General features: G+C 39.9%; 2 protein-coding genes across 4 annotated transcripts in view; both read right to left on the bottom strand.

The window, feature by feature from the left end:
* Positions 1–2299: 2299 nt before the first annotated feature.
* On the bottom strand, positions 2300–8085 carry LOC135086877 (merozoite surface protein 2-like). 2 transcript variants are annotated; one of them, XM_063981705.1, is made up of 3 exons: positions 5402–8085; positions 4999–5216; positions 2300–3859 (listed from the first exon to the last, which is right to left on the bottom strand). In XM_063981705.1, exons 1-3 carry the CDS (start codon positions 5540–5542, stop codon positions 3799–3801), a joined length of 420 nt encoding a protein of 139 aa, XP_063837775.1. In that variant the 5' UTR covers positions 5543–8085; the 3' UTR covers positions 2300–3798. The 2 variants fall into 2 exon arrangements, with proteins under 2 accessions (XP_063837775.1, XP_063837776.1); XM_063981706.1 differs by lacking the exon at positions 2300–3859 and adding an exon at positions 4006–4738.
* A 157-nt stretch (positions 8086–8242) lies between these two features.
* LOC135086839 (uncharacterized) overlaps positions 8243–15434 on the bottom strand; it is a 149780-nt gene continuing 142588 nt past the window's right edge. For both annotated transcript variants that reach the window (XM_063981646.1, XM_063981645.1), the window contains 4 exons: positions 11688–11791; positions 10821–10897; positions 9867–10036; positions 8243–8984 (listed from right to left, as the gene is read on the bottom strand). In XM_063981646.1, the coding sequence (XP_063837716.1) occupies positions 8825–8984; positions 9867–10036; positions 10821–10897; positions 11688–11791 (511 nt within the window). In that variant the 3' untranslated portion in view covers positions 8243–8824. The remainder of the gene's footprint in view (positions 8985–9866; positions 10037–10820; positions 10898–11687; positions 11792–15434) is intronic.

Here is a 15434-nt window from a genome sequence, read left to right on the forward strand (position 1 = left end):
TACCTATTTATAATGTCAATATCTTCACATTAGGCTTTTCCTTGAACTACGGATACGTAAATGTTAGTGAAGTTCTATTATTATAATTGATTTATACATTGTAATATGAACTATTGAACTAGGACGTTCATATGATACGAGAACATTGGTTATGTTTGTAAATGTTATACGAACCTTATCTTTTCGTTGGACTTCCAGCGACAATTTAAGAAAATGTTTGTACTTACAACAATTGGACATGTAACTATTCAGAGGAGGTGTGATTTGTTTGTAGGTGATCAAAGGACACTAAAATAACAATTTACTTAACTGGAGTCCACTTTGATCACCCAGGGCATCGTATCCATGGGTGATCAAAGGACACTAAATGATCGCTGGAAGTCCACTTTGATCACCTGGGTGATCAAAGCCAGGTGATCAAAGTGGAATAGACCCTTTTCGTAACAGCGTACAGTGGAGGCATATCCAACTTCTCGAGGTGGTAAAGTTGCTCTGATCACAGAAACCTTTATTTTTCTTCTATCGCATCTCTATTATTCTACAAACGTGATTATTATTGAATTCTACCCGCAAAATTCTATGGTTATAATAAGATAGTAGATGGTTATGAAAGTGTTGTATGCCATTAGATGACCATGGTAATTGTAGTGTCAGGTCTGAAAAACCTAATTAAAATCGTTATATCTACCATCTAAGTAGTAATAAAGTAAGTTTTCCTACGTAGAGTCAGAATAAAAATAATTCAGTAATTTAGATCTAGATACTATGTTAACATGTGATCACTCCATCATACAACTTATCAGAAATACCTAGGTAGGAAGGCAATATGGCCATTTCTCTAAAACTTAGGCAAGTTTCATATAATACATATTTAGATCTACTTCATAGACTATGTATTAATTTACGTATACAATCATTTAAAAAAAAAATTATATAATTAACTTAAGTAGTCGTTAAATATTCTATTAGCTAAATTTATATAATATTGTACTTGTCACTAAAAGTGTTTTTCCTATTCTCTGTCAACATTCGCAAGGCGCATCACCGTCTCTCAAAATCTGTCTTATTAAGTACCTATTTATCATAAATCACTTTTAGAAACCAAGCGAGAAAGAAATCTCGAAACATTCATACTTAAATTATAGAATCTCGATGTAACATACAGAGTTAAACATACCTATATCCTATGTATAGTTAAAAGGTTAAGTTACTTTAAAGGTAGCTTAAGCTTAAGCTAATAAATCCATGTGTCCATCCATAGTACCTATTACTATGTGTGATTTATTCGATGCAAATAAAATTCTAATGTCTGATTGATGAAAAAAATAATTTTGATGAATTAACTAATTATTTCTTTCTTTTTAATTTATCCATGGCCCTGCAACATTCTATCGCTAAAACCTTACCTACTTAAGAGCGTTTACGCAGTTTGGCGCAAAAACAGTACTTTTTCAACTCGTTACAATCATTAACCAGTAATACTACAAATATGTTATAGGCATAAATAGTTAGGCAATTTCGCCGTCTAAATAGTTAATTGAGAAAATATTGCGATTAGTTTAGTATTTAAGAATTCTATCAAGATAAGTCCACACAGGTTTTGTAAATTTCCACTTTAGCGTCAGTTTACAAGCTGAAATTTTTATAAAAATACTGTGAAAACGATTTAAAAAACATTTATATCCTATAGCATAGATCCTTGGGCAAATAGTTATCTGAGAAAATTTTTAGATTTAAGCATTTTACAATAAGAAATCACAAATTATAATTAACTTTTAAAAAAAATAAAACCGACTTCAAATGCGTGAACACAAAAAAAAAGTAAAAATTAAAAATATTGCGTATAAAAAAGTTCATCCCCAATTTTCCACCCTTGGGGGTGAAATATTTTCTTCAAATTCGCATGAAACCACCCTTTTGATAATACCTATTCAACAAAAAAATAATCGTTCAAATTGATTTATAATCGGCGGAGATATTGCGTATAAAAAAGTTCATCCCCAATTTTCCACCCTTGGGGGTTGTTTTTTCTATTATTAAATTTAAATGGGACCACCCTTGAGGTATTACCTATACGCCGAAAAAAGATTTGTTCAAATCGGTTCATAATTGGCGGAGTTATCGCGTAACAAACATAGAAAAAAAAAAAAAAAAAAAACATACGGGTCGAATTGAGAACCTCCTCCTTTTTTGAAGTCGGTTGAAAAGAACGTGAAATACCCAAAAATCAAAGTGATTTTTTCACCAATATTTTTCCTTTATTCAACATAAAAATAGCTTAATATAATAAAACAACATCTTCTTTAAAATATTTACTTTGAAACGATATTTAATTCATTGTTATTGTTTTGCTATAAACATTTGAAAACTATTAAAAAACGCCGCGCGCGAATCATTTCCAATGATGCCCCTTGAAATGCCGCGCTTCGCGTAAACGCTCTTAACTAATAATCAAAATCCTTTATTATGGTCGGATCAGACGAAACTTTCATTTGCTAAACGCAATAAAACGTAGGAATAATAGTAATTAAGTACATATTAACATTATCTACACGCATAAGTAGCTGTTTCAAACAGCAAAATGTATTAATGTTTTTCATAGATAAATACGAAAAATAAACAACTTCTATATTACTGCTAACTACCACAACTTTAACATAATATTTCACTTTTAACAACTAGATAATGTATACTTAATCATCTAATTTAGGGTATAATTTGATTATTAAATTATTATATTTCTTAACTTTTAAATACTTATTTGTTACAAGAAATATTTCTACTTTCCATGCTCTTATTCTACAAAGGTATAAGTTAATAGAAACTTTGGTAAAAATCATCATAGAATAATTTAATGATAGGATACAATAATAATTATTGTATCTTGTCATGTTAAAGGCATTTAGTTAAAATTCAGTACAAATAGATTTAGCTAAATTGTAGCAAGTTATGTCAAATATAGAATTAATATGTAATATTTATAATTAAGTGGTCATTGGGTAAAGAAATATATATAATTTTGGAATATAATAGTAAATTAGTGTACGAAATGCGTGAATGGTCCTCATAATTAAAAAGAAACAGGTACTAGGTAGGTATTAGTTACTACAAAATATCAGTATGTATAGTAATAGTATATCGTTGTACATAGTACTTGATAAATAATATAATATGTCCTATTAGATATGTATTTATTATAGATGACGTCTCTAATGTTTACCGGAAGCTAGGGGGATACAAGAACTCTGTACTACGGTTGTTCTAGTAGGTAACGGGGGAATCCCCATGCGTGAAGGTACACTACCTTTATTGGCGTATCCATCCATAGATGCCGGGCCGGCGGTCAATCCGGCGGCCGTGCATCTTTTACTGGCAAAGCATTTTGAAAGCCGGCGACAAACCCAGCGGCATAAGCCGGCGGAATGTGTGGACACGCCATATTATGTAATTCTTGTCTTGGGGGGTCATTAGGTAGTAAGTATAGAGTTAGCATGTAAACCTGCATTAGGATGTAGCCTACTTAAGTTTAATGCTGAGACACAAAATCGCTAACGCTACAGTTTCAAGTGACATTACGGGATCACAATTTTGATATATTCACACGATTAAATCTCCTAATAGTTAATTATAATAGACACCAAATAACATATGGTGTTATTCTATCAAGTCAATATAGCACATCAAAATTAGAGTTATCTGACCCTCGTCTGAAAACTACCAGCACCATTCATAAAGCCATCGAAGGTGTAGTTTTCGCTTCCTCCCCGGCGCTCAGTCGGCCGAGCGGTCGCGCCGGTGTCAGTCCTTTTTGTCCTCCTTGTCCTTGCGGCCCGGGCTCAGGGAGCGCCCGCCTTTATTCCTGCACATACACAAACCATCAGTCCCTTATCATGGCTGTCTACCAAATACCAGCGTAATCAGAACTCCAAATGGTTCGTGTACCTATATTATACACGGTGCTGCTCGCCAGTTCTGTTACTTCTACAAGACTAGGTACATGCTGTTATAAGTACTTGCTCTATGAGGAGTCTTCCTTCGACTTGGCCTACTTTAATTTTGTAACTTTTTACTTTAACGAGAACATTCAACTACTTACGAGTTACCTACTCGTTTGTTGGAACTGGATATTTTTTTTGTCATGATAAAACGTTATGAGTGTCAACAATGCTCTATTATCTTAACTAATCTTGATGATAGCATTTACAAAGCAGCATGCTTGTGCGGGCGTTTCCAAAATCGGTGTAGGTACTGGCTCTGGTCCGAGTTTAGGTTCCTGGGTAGAGCAGCGTCAGTCATCTGATGGATAGAAACTGATTTCATTTTCTACAGTTTGGCCTTTAATAATAGTGGCATAAGGTGGGTATCGAACTACGCGAACCTCTTGTCTCTACAATCCTGCAACTGCTCAAACGGCTCTATTATACTGTGCTTTGTGTTTGCCTATGAGCAGTACGAGCCGATAAAGACTCGAGCTACGCGGCGGACAGAGCGTTTAAGGTTCTCTACGAGTAATATAGTGGAGCCACCCTTGAACACACAACCAAAACCTACTACAAGATTCTTACTTGGGATGCTCACCTATAGTCATACAATTTCCTCGGACCAGAGCGTGAATTTAAGCTTTGAGGCATCTACGTCAGAACAGTTAATAGCTTGCCTGGTAAACGTCATCACCCTCCAGCCTCTTATGTGTCATCCCTCCAGTTTGGAGTGCCACCCGCCCGAGCTGAAGAATGAACTGACATAACAAAAGTTAGGGCTATTTGATCTGTATCACTAGCAATGAACATTCTCTTAACTTCATATGACTAGACTCTTAAAACTTATTATAATAATGTGAGAGTCATACGAATCAATATGATAATTTTTACGAATTTATGACATTGATAATAATCATCATCTAATATCATCCCTATCGATACGATATTCGAAAATTGCTTTCAAGACAACCAGTAGTGGAACAACTACGTGTTCGCAAAAAATCGAAAAAAATGCTACCTGCTGCTGATGAACTTCGACTTCTTTTCCTTCTCGCCTTTGTCAGAGCTCGTGCTTGGCCCGGCGACGGGTGCGGTCGAGGGTCCTGCTGCCAGTCCCGTCGGCCCTGCGGCCGCCCCTGCCGCCCCTCCCGCAGCCCCGGCCGCCTGTCCTCCCGCCTGGCCTCCTGCTCCTGCTGGCACTACTGCCGGCCCAGCTACCGCGGCTGTCTTGTCACCCTGAGATAGTAGGATAAATCCATCACAACCACGCAACCCAATAGCGTACCGGAGCTCTTTCAGAATTTATACAGTACATTTTGATTCTGGTGTTTACAGCAACTTTTGGCATGAATATCAAAAACAAACTTAATCTGTTCAAGTATCAGCTATGATTCCCATGATTCAAAAAATGTTGAACTTACCTTGGATGCAGAAGGTCCAGCTTCGGCTTGTAGCTGTTGCGACTGGCTGTTCACATGCCCCATCTTCGAGAGCGGCGGATTCTTAAATGAGTAAGAGAAAGCGAGTCCTCGTTTCAACGATGCTCTGTAAGGCGGAAACATCAAACCACTCCATAAATTAGGAAACAATTGGATGTAGATATAAGTAAATTGAACTCAAAGCATTCTTCCATGCATGAAAATGGTGACACTGTTAGGTTAGGGCAGGACACTTGAAACGATCACATTTTTTGATGAGATATCGTTTGTTTTTTGTGTTGTAAAAAGCTTCGCTTACCTATGACTCTTTTTGCATCCTAAACTTTAGTTAGCAGATAAATAAATATTACTCTTCGTTTTGCCTCAATTCTGTGGCCCTAGATTCAAATTCAAACTCTATATACCAAACTTGTCAAAGCTCATGTAGAATGAACGGAAAAAATAGGAGAATTGAACGGTCGAACAATATGGAAACAGCAATCAAAACTCTTCTGCGAGGAGAATTTAAGATACAACGGTTTAGCAATCAGATGACTTGTAGGTCTAGCGCTCACGATTCCATCTTTCAACAGTTCGCTTATCCTTATTCTTACTGTAGAAAACCAGTTTCAAGTGAAATCAGTGATCATTTGCTTAATGTTCTGGCTCTGGCAGAACTAATGGCTGAGTGACAGTTTTTACAGGAAAGTCAGAAGCAGAGTGTTTTAAAAGCTGTTCGTATCTGCATGATGTTGTTGGCAGGCGACGGTCCATCTCAAGCTTTTCCCACTTCACTGACTCGTTCAATTTTTGGCTGTGAATGAGAAACAGGAGTGTAGAAATGTGTGAAAAGCGGATTAATACCTACTGTTCTTTTAAAAGCTGGAATAGCATTTACAGCATTAGTAAGTCTGCAAAGATAAGCATACGTTCTAGATTTTAGGTTCCAACGATGCCTAGGGTAACCTAAATGTTTTTGAAGTTGCGTTTTAAGTAATATTAAGACCTCCTGTTAAGCTAAACACAAGCTCAATTTATGATAGTGAACTCCGTTTACACACACAATATCTTCTTTCTACATAGTTACGTAGGAAACGCATGGAGTCGTGTAGGTACTAACAAAAGGTTTCTTGTCACTAGTTTTAGGATGTGTAGAGTGTCAAGATGAAACTGCAGAGGTGTTGTTGCAATTCAACTCAGTAATTAATGGTAAGCAAAGCCTGTTACTATTAGCGTCCGGGTAGGTGAATTAAAGCCCACAAGGTCTATCATAAAGTGAAGTTATAAAGGCGATATGATTAAAATTTTAGTGGTAAACTCAAGAAGAAGTAAGAGGTATACCTTAATAGTTCTTCATTTTAGGTATGTTGGGTAGGTACTTAATGCGGGATATTCCCGTAAATGTTTGGTGCCCATCAATCAGGTATTTATTGCTCATGGAGTCTTAATCTTCCATCTCGCTGCAGCTGTTGGTGGTCCCCTGTCAGCACGTCGCACCCATCATGCTTATAGCTGACCTACCCTAAAATAGCTGCTAGATAGTTTGTAGTTTAATTTCTGGCAAAGCGACCACTCTGGTCGACTTAATTGCATGTTATTTTTTAAACAGCAATAACCAGAAGAGCAGAAAGTACCTATTTTGAAATAAGTGAAGGACAGTAGGAGTTTCCCAGCCCAATATTTGTTTAATCAAAGTAATCTGTAGTGAGAGCTGATGTCATGATGTCTTCTTTAGATTAAGCATAATGTAGACCTACGTAGATATTCCGAAGTTCTACAGTACTGCACTCATTTAAGGCAAAACTTACTTCTTATTTAGTTTCTTATTATAATAACTAATAATAAATGTAATGGTGCAATTAAAAATGTAATAGCTGTATGTGGTTTATTGTTATTAAAATACTGCCTACATCTAAAAATTATGTTTAAAGTTTCGCATAACCAGATGGTGAAAGTGTGGATGCGCTTATACATTATTTAAATCAAGGGAAGGTGATAAGTAGGGGAAAGTAGTACGAGTTGATCCCCTGGGGTAAGATGATCTTTCGCGATTGTGCTGAAACCACTAACGTCATTTAGTTTCTTTCACTGGTAAAACAAAGCTCTGGACACATCCCCGCCTCAGTCAAATCGTAATGGTGGCGTGAGCGATACATCGAATTTGACGAGAAAAAAGAAAAATTGTGTACTTCTGATCTAAAATAGGCATGACTTTGAGCTTATGTTACTTTTATTCAAACAATGTTAAATGTAATTACTGTTGTCGTTAGGCTTTCTATTATGTTTAATTTTAATATTTTGGCCATAAAAACGTAGCCGCGTACTTGTAGATTATTTTAGCAAATATTTAACAAAAAGTGGGACTTGGGTCAAGATGATCCCTTCCTATATGTACGAGATGATCCCTGGGAATGAAAACAAAAAAGTCAATGGAGTAGGTAAAGGGAAGTGAAATAAAAGAAAGAGAACTTCATATAACTCACCTGAGTCTGAAGGAGATGATACTGAGTGGCTGTACTGAACAGAAAAGTTTTCAAGCGATACCAAGGGTAAAGGATGGATAAAATGTTATGCATGTGGAAAATGGGGCCATAAAGCATGTGCTGGGGTAGAGGGTGATGAAGCAGGTGAATTTATTTGTGATATATTCAACACAGCTCCAGCCAAAAAGCGTTTAAATTATTTAAACGCTTTTTAGCTGGTACTAAGAAAGAATCTGTTATTTTCGTTATTTAATTCGTAAATGTTTTTCTTTTCTAACTTTTTAACGATTTGTTCGCATAATTAGGTACCCCGAAAGAAATATAACCAGAAAATAATAGATCATAGAACAGAATCATAGGGATCATCTTACCCCTATCTGGGGGATCATCTTACCCACAGGGGTGTACAAGATGATCACTTTGTAAGGTTTTGCAAAAAATGAAATATTTTAATGAAACCTCAATTAATTTCTGGTTTTGAGTATAAGGAAAGTTGGATAGATAAATATACTAGTAGTAATCGTCTTTATTTTTGGTTTACCTTGAAAAATATGTATTTTACAGCGATTCCCGCTTAAGGGGATCATCTCGTACTACTTTCCCCTACTCACTACACTACTGATGATAATTTACACGTGAAATGTAGTTTTGTTCAAGGGAGATCTTAGCGCGCCTGAAATTTTGACGGTGATCTTACCCTCGTAGTCGATCCTCAAGTATAAAAAATGTTTACTACAGAGATTGGACGCTAGCTATTTGGTGCGTTTTTGGTGCGCTTATACATTATTTATATCAGGGGCAGATGTTAAGTGTCACTACACTGCAGATGAATTTACACGTGCTCCGAATTTTTGTTCAAGGTGTAATTATGTTTGAGGATCGAAGTATACGGGGGTAGAGCTAGACTGCTATGTTGCTAGACTGCTACGTTGCTACGACTAGTCTAACGAAGGCCCTGCCTGGTGGGACTGGGCGGCGGGTAGCTGGTGCCACGGTGGTTGGGAGACAGGTACTGGTGATGCTGCGCGGCCGAGAGCCGGTTGCGATGGAGCAGCTCCTGGTGCGATTGGTACAGCTTGTCGGAAGCGGACTGGGTGCTTGGGCTGTGAAAAAGAACTTGTTAGTAAACTTATTTCGATTATTGCTTATATTACGTTCGATTTGATTGAAGAATTCAAAGCGGATGTGGTGCAGCTAGCGGACTCATAAAATGTATTCGTTTCGCTGAGCTGATGACAGCAGGAACAGAAAAGTTGCTCCTGCCTTTTACTCGGTGGATCAATATCTAGATGCGGGTGGGTAGCGTAGGCAGTGGGTTGGCACCCGTTGGGTATACACATGTAGCAGGGGGCTAAGGCACCCCAGAATGGTCTGGTCTGGTGCCCCCCAGGATTTTTGGATTCGAAAGATATTAGTACAAATGAGCTATATGATATCGAGCTATATCATGACATCTCATACATGAACGTCCTTGTCATGCAGCTGCGCAGTCTAATCTGCGCGACTGTTGTCACCCCGTGATGCTTGGCATCCGGGGCGGACCCCCCCCCCCCCCCCCCTTAAGCCGCTACTGAGCGTAGGACCGTTCCTCTCTAAAAGCCTCTCCCAAGGATTTAAGAGTGTGGGTATCGTTGTGGAAACCCTTGTCTTCTTTATTGAGCAGTGGACGTCTGGCTTTAGAGCGTCTGGATTAGCAAGCTGAAGTGGCAGTGGGCAGGGCACATAGTACGCAGAACTGACGGCCGATGGGGTAGCAAGGTTCTGGAATGGAGGCCGCGTACCGGAAAACGCAGCGTGGGACGTTCACCCACAAGGTGGACCGACGACTTGATAAAAGTAGCAGGAAGGCGCTGGATGCAGGCCGCTATCAACCTGCGTGTGGAAGTCATTTGGGGAGGCCTATGTTCAGCAGTGGACATCCTGTGGCTGAAATGATGATGATGATGGACGTCTGGCTTAAGCTGATGATGTGCTAGGTTTAGTACCTTTGAGCTGGTCGTGGCGGCGAGGGGTCGAGGGTGAGGTCGGGCAGGCTGTGCACGAGCGCCATGACGCCGCTCTGTGGCTGCACGCGCAGAGTGTTGTGTGCGCGCGCGCTCGTGCTACGGCTCGCCAGTTTACCCGCCGACTTGCTGGGCGACGGTGATTGCTGCAACTGCAGAGAAATATGCTCGTGTAGCTGGCAGATTATTCTGTATTGTCCTGCACTTTTTGGAAGGAACAAGTTTAGTACTTATAAATCGTTCTTCAGGCAACATAACCTTTGGCGCCCGGCTCCAATAGGTACCTACTACCTTTTGTAAAACTCTAAATTAATACCTAAGTAGGTACTTAAGTATTAACTTTATTCATCTTCATCTATTCAGCACACATTCAAGGGTTTTAAAGTAATCAAACTAAGCTTTGAATTATTTATTTGTTAAATCAGCTTTCTCAAATCTGAAAAAATGATAGGATCATAAAAGGTTATGGGCAGATATACGCTCTTCTGGCTTGTCTTGAAAGGGTTCCATGTGGAAAGCAGGTAAGTCTATAGACCCTCACAATGTGGGGCACGATAATGATTCTTAGTGGATTTGGCAATATACGGCCGCTTAATCTATTTTCCGCCCGTGTGGAAGATTTATGTGAGACCCTTCAGGGCCTAACCATACAGCGCACGCAACTTTGTGCATGTGTTGGCCGAAATAAATCATAACGGCACTTAGTTAAGTGTTCCTTTGCGAAATTGTTGCAGATAACACCGTTATTATTATCGACTTAAATAGTTTCGTAGGACCTATAAATTTAAAGCGTTTATATTGCCTTTAATGCGATTATAATTTTTTAATAAACCTTTATTTATATAGGGTGTTGATTTCAATCCTAAACTAAATTTAATGCGGGCGAAGCTGTAGGGAAAAAGCTAGTACCTAAATAAATACAACAGTTTTACTTACGCTAGGGGGCTGCTCAGAAGGAACCACGGTTTCCGACTCGCTCTCACTCACGACATTCACCGTGATGGATGTTACTGCTGTAAAGTGAAAAGCAATCTATTTAGTATATTTTAATAAATAATAAATACATCTTTGGATAATTTCATACAGCGCCAGCTAGCCCCAAAGCAAGCAACTTATATGCTAGTGGTATGGGTAGCTTGACGGATATACTACTTATAGACTTTTTTTAAATACATACATAGCCCCCAGATCCCTCACAGAAATTAAAATTCATCATTTCAATTTCTGCCCGGCCGGGAATCGAACCCGGACCTCTCGGCATAGTAGTCCGTTCTGAACCACTACACAAACGGCCGATTGAATAATGCGCGAGAGTTGAGGCGATCAACCCAGAGCAAAAAAAGATTTATTTGTGTTTTTTACTGTAGTTATCTTTATACGTTTACCACGCTGGATGAACAGCAGAGTTTTATGTGACTCGCACCTAATGTTGCGTACATTGTGTGTAGGATTACGTGATACCGGCGCCAAATGTGTTTAAAAGTAATGACAGGAAATTTATTTTTTTCCTGAACACAGAGAGCCGGATATCATGACATGCCTGTTTAATGTTTATGTATACCTAACAATGAAATTATTTATTAATTATAATATGAATATTAATTAATTATAATAAAACCGTTGGAAGTTTAAGTTTGGTCTCCGCTCAGTTTCAGTAGAAACGGTTGAGAGCTCCGCTCCGCTTGGAGAAAATTACGCTACATTACGCGCGAGCGATAAGGATGGGTAGCTTGGGGTCATTGGACGAAATTCTACGTGCTCGGCGACCGGACTTTAGTTAAAGTGAGCAGTGCTGAATCTTACCGTCGTCCGGGTTCTGCGGAGGGATGAGGTGCTCTACGGAGGTGCCTGCCTTGTACAGATTCCTGGAGCTGGGACCAGCTTGCGGCTCATCATGGGAAGCAGCGCTAAGGAAACACAGTAATAAAGGAGATTATTTAATTTATCAATCTCTCACTTGACATCGGCAAAAGTGAATCGTGCAATAAGTATTAGCTCACGAGTGATTCTATCAATTATAATTTTCGAATCAGTAGTCCAACATCCTGATGCGCGCTCGACTGTGGCTCGACTTTCGACTGGCATGTGAAAAGCCTAACAAAAGCCGTACAGGCCGAACAAAAGAGTATTTGGCCGGAAGTCCGTAAAAGCTATGTACGTCCTATAGCTGAAATGATACAGAAACTCTTCGTATATAAAATATATGAACTCAATATTCAGTTGTTTAGTTTAAGATTTACATGGGGTATTGCAAGGAACCCTATGCGTTAGCTTTCTCAATAACTTTAAAATCGAGACTTACTGAAACTACCTTTTTCATTGGATTATGTCTTGTTATGTTATTTAGAATACCTATTTATCTAATCCGTTAACTGAATATGGAAAGTTAAGTAAACTTAAGTAGCAGAGCTGTAAATGTTTTATTTCTAAAGGGGACTACTTAGTCGCCCAATACGCCTTTTAATTTAAAACTAAAATACTACTACGCAATGACAGGGAATAAATAAAAATAGAGTGTTCGGAAAGAAATATTACCAATTAGGGCTAGACCGCAATTCTCCTGGATAATCTTAATCGACAGCTAGACAGACGGGAGTAGGGTTGCCAGGTCCAAAAACACAAAAGCCGGACTCAGTGCTTAATTTTTCATCGTCGTCGTCGGTCAAAAGCAAAGTAACTAATTTTCGTGGTCTTTTTGGTGAAGATGTGATGCCTGGTTAACATGCTAATTTGCTTATCTTCAAAAGTTTGCACATAAGGCCCTGCCCTGCTGCCACATAAAAAGCCTAACAAAAGCCGGACAGGCCGGACGACGGAATATTTGGCCGGACACGACCGTAAAAAGCCAAACATGTCCGGCTAAAGCCGGACACCTGGCAACCCTAGACGGGAGCTTAGTACTGGAGCGCGCTCGCCGCAACCGAGGAACCACTACAAGTACAGCTAGGCACTGTACCGATGAGAAAATTCCCGATACTTTAGCAGATTAATTATTATTATGGATTTTACTGCCATACGGAGATTCAAAGATTTAATTCATTCTCAGAGATATTGTGGTATAAAAATGGTAATAAAGATAATAAAGATATAATCCTTCGTAGGTAATCAATAATTGTTATGGAATTGGTTAGAGAGCAGGGAATAGGTAACCTGTATCTATTGAAATATCATAATACAAACAAAAATTCGTAGCATATATTTAAAATAATAAAGATTCAAAGATTTTTTATTCACAACACAATACAATAATTTATCTCCATAAAGCGTTAACCTGAAAAGAGTATTCCCATTATTATCAATTCTCCAAAGAATAATCATCATTATTTCAACCACGTAACGTCCACTGCTGAACATAGGCACAGAATAAGTAATAGTACAGGTACAGAAGGATTACTCCGCAAGACGATTTAAATAAATGCGAGTCTTGCTACGACGCGATACAGTGGAATTCAGCTCGCACAGCACTACGTACCTACAATTTTATTCACCTACAAGTTTTGTCTCTTTCTATCGCGTGCCTCTGAACTCTTCTTACGCTGTTAGGGTTGCTGTCTAGTGAAAAAATAATTAATCTACTTATTTATAATGAGGTACGTACCTATGTAGGTAAGTACGCATTCATTATGGAAAACCTTGGGAGAGGCCTTCGTCCAGCAGTGTACGTCATTTGGCTGAAACGAACGAACGCATTCTGAGCAGTAGTCATGGTAGGTTAGGTTCCTATACTATCCTAAGAATTATTGATTACCTAAGCTACATGGCCAACATACCTTTCAGCATCTTTGGGAAGCGAAAAAAAAGATAAATCCGGTAGATTTCTTTTCGAATTTAAACACCCGAATGCCGCACAATAATATTTCTTTCTCTTTATATCAATTTTTAAATAATACTTCGATCATAGAATTAGGTACTACAACGCACGCCAGCGTCCTGACGGGCGCGCGCGTGACACTCGACTGATATAATACCCGCCGGCGGGGCGCTTCGCTGTAGGTAATTATCGGACGTACCGCGCGGAGTGAGCCAGGCCTGACATAGGCCTCCTCCCCCAATGACTTCCACATTGCACAGTTGGTAACGGCCTGCATCCAGCGCTTTCCTGCTACTTTTATCAGGTCGTCGCTCCACCTTGTGGGTGGGCGTTTTCCGGTACGTGACCTCCACTCCAGAACCTTGCTGCCCCATCAGCTCGGTGTTTTTTTAAGAGATCGAATCAGAAATGAGGAGATCCGTAACCGTAAACGAACTAAAGTCACTGACATAAGTACCTTTGCATACTTAGCCCGATGGATTAGCAAACAGGCAGGTCCCATTGTTTGTGCTAGAATAGTGTAACAACTGTTTCATTTAAAATCATTATTTGATCAGCCATCGTCGCGCTGGATCTCGTGTTATTTTAACCTTTAATTATGTAAAGCTTGTGTAGTGATAATGAATTGAAAACAACCGCACGTTTATAATGCGCTCGGGCTCGGGTCCAAAACGGGGTTATCGGTTAATAGGTATGGAAAACAAAAGCAAGCGATGTATTTATAGACAAAGAACAAGTAAACTGATTTGTGAGTTTTCTTCAGTGGGAGAAACTGAGTCGCGAGTTATTGTCCTAATATGGACATTTGTTCGCAGATCCGTCTCAGGTTATGACGCGATCGAGGCTTCCGGCTTCGGGGGATCCACCAATCCCTTCTTCCGGTTGCTTTTTAAAGAGGTTTTCTCCTCGCAGCCCAGGTGAAACGGGACCCCCGGCCTGCCATAGCTAGATATACGCCATAGATAGCGAGTGATGGGGATAAGGTAGATCAGCCACCTCAAAAAGGTAGCAGGGAGGCGCTGGATGCAGGCCGCTACCAACCAGGCGATGTGGAAATCATTTGGGGGAGGTGGAAATCATTTGTTGCCGCGGGTGGAGGTGCGATGCATGGGGTCATTTTGTGTCGTATTGTTAGCAACATAAGGCACATACCTGGTGGACTGGCTGAAGAGGCGGGAGTTCTGGCTGTGGAGGTGTGGTGCATGGGGTCATTTTGTGTCGTATTGTTAGCAGCATAAGGCACATACCTGGTGGACTGGTGGAAGCTGGAGAGGCGCGAGTTGCGCGAGCTGCTGCCGGTGGAGGTGCGGTTCATGGGGTCATTTTGTGTCGTATTGTTAGCAGCATAAGGCACATACCTGGTGGACTGGCTGGAGAGGCGGGAGTTCTGCCTGTGAAGGTGCGGTGCATGGGGTCATTTTGTGTCATATTGTTAGCAGCATAAGGCACATACCTGGTGGACTGGTGGAAGCTGGAGAGGCGCGAGTTGCGCGAGCTGCCGCCGGTGGAGGTGCGGTGCATGCAGTCATTTTGCGTCGTATTGTTAGCAGCATAAGGCACATACCTGGTGGACTGGTGGAAGCTGGAGAGGCGCGAGTTGCGCGAGCTGCTGACGGTGGAGGTGCGGTTCATGGGGTCATTTTGTGTCGTATTGTTAGCAGCATAAGGCACATACCTGGTGGACTGGTGGAAGACGCGGGAGTTCTGCCTGTGGAGGTACTGTGCATGGGGTCATTTTG

This window comes from Ostrinia nubilalis, chromosome Z (assembly GCF_963855985.1).
Source record: "Ostrinia nubilalis chromosome Z, ilOstNubi1.1, whole genome shotgun sequence".
NCBI lineage: Eukaryota > Metazoa > Arthropoda > Insecta > Lepidoptera > Crambidae > Ostrinia > Ostrinia nubilalis.

Coding starts and splice junctions, on each gene's coding strand:
- LOC135086877 (XM_063981705.1), bottom strand. CDS start 5,542: ATGTTTCCGCCTTACAGAGCATCGTTGAAACGAGGACTCGCTTTCTCT. Junction 5,217..5,401: donor CTGGACCTTCTGCATCCAAG/GTAAGTTCAACA, acceptor CTACTATCTCAG/GGTGACAAGACAGCCGCGGT. Junction 3,860..4,998: donor TCGAAGTTCATCAGCAGCAG/GTAGCATTTTTT, acceptor GTGTATGTGCAG/GAATAAAGGCGGGCGCTCCC.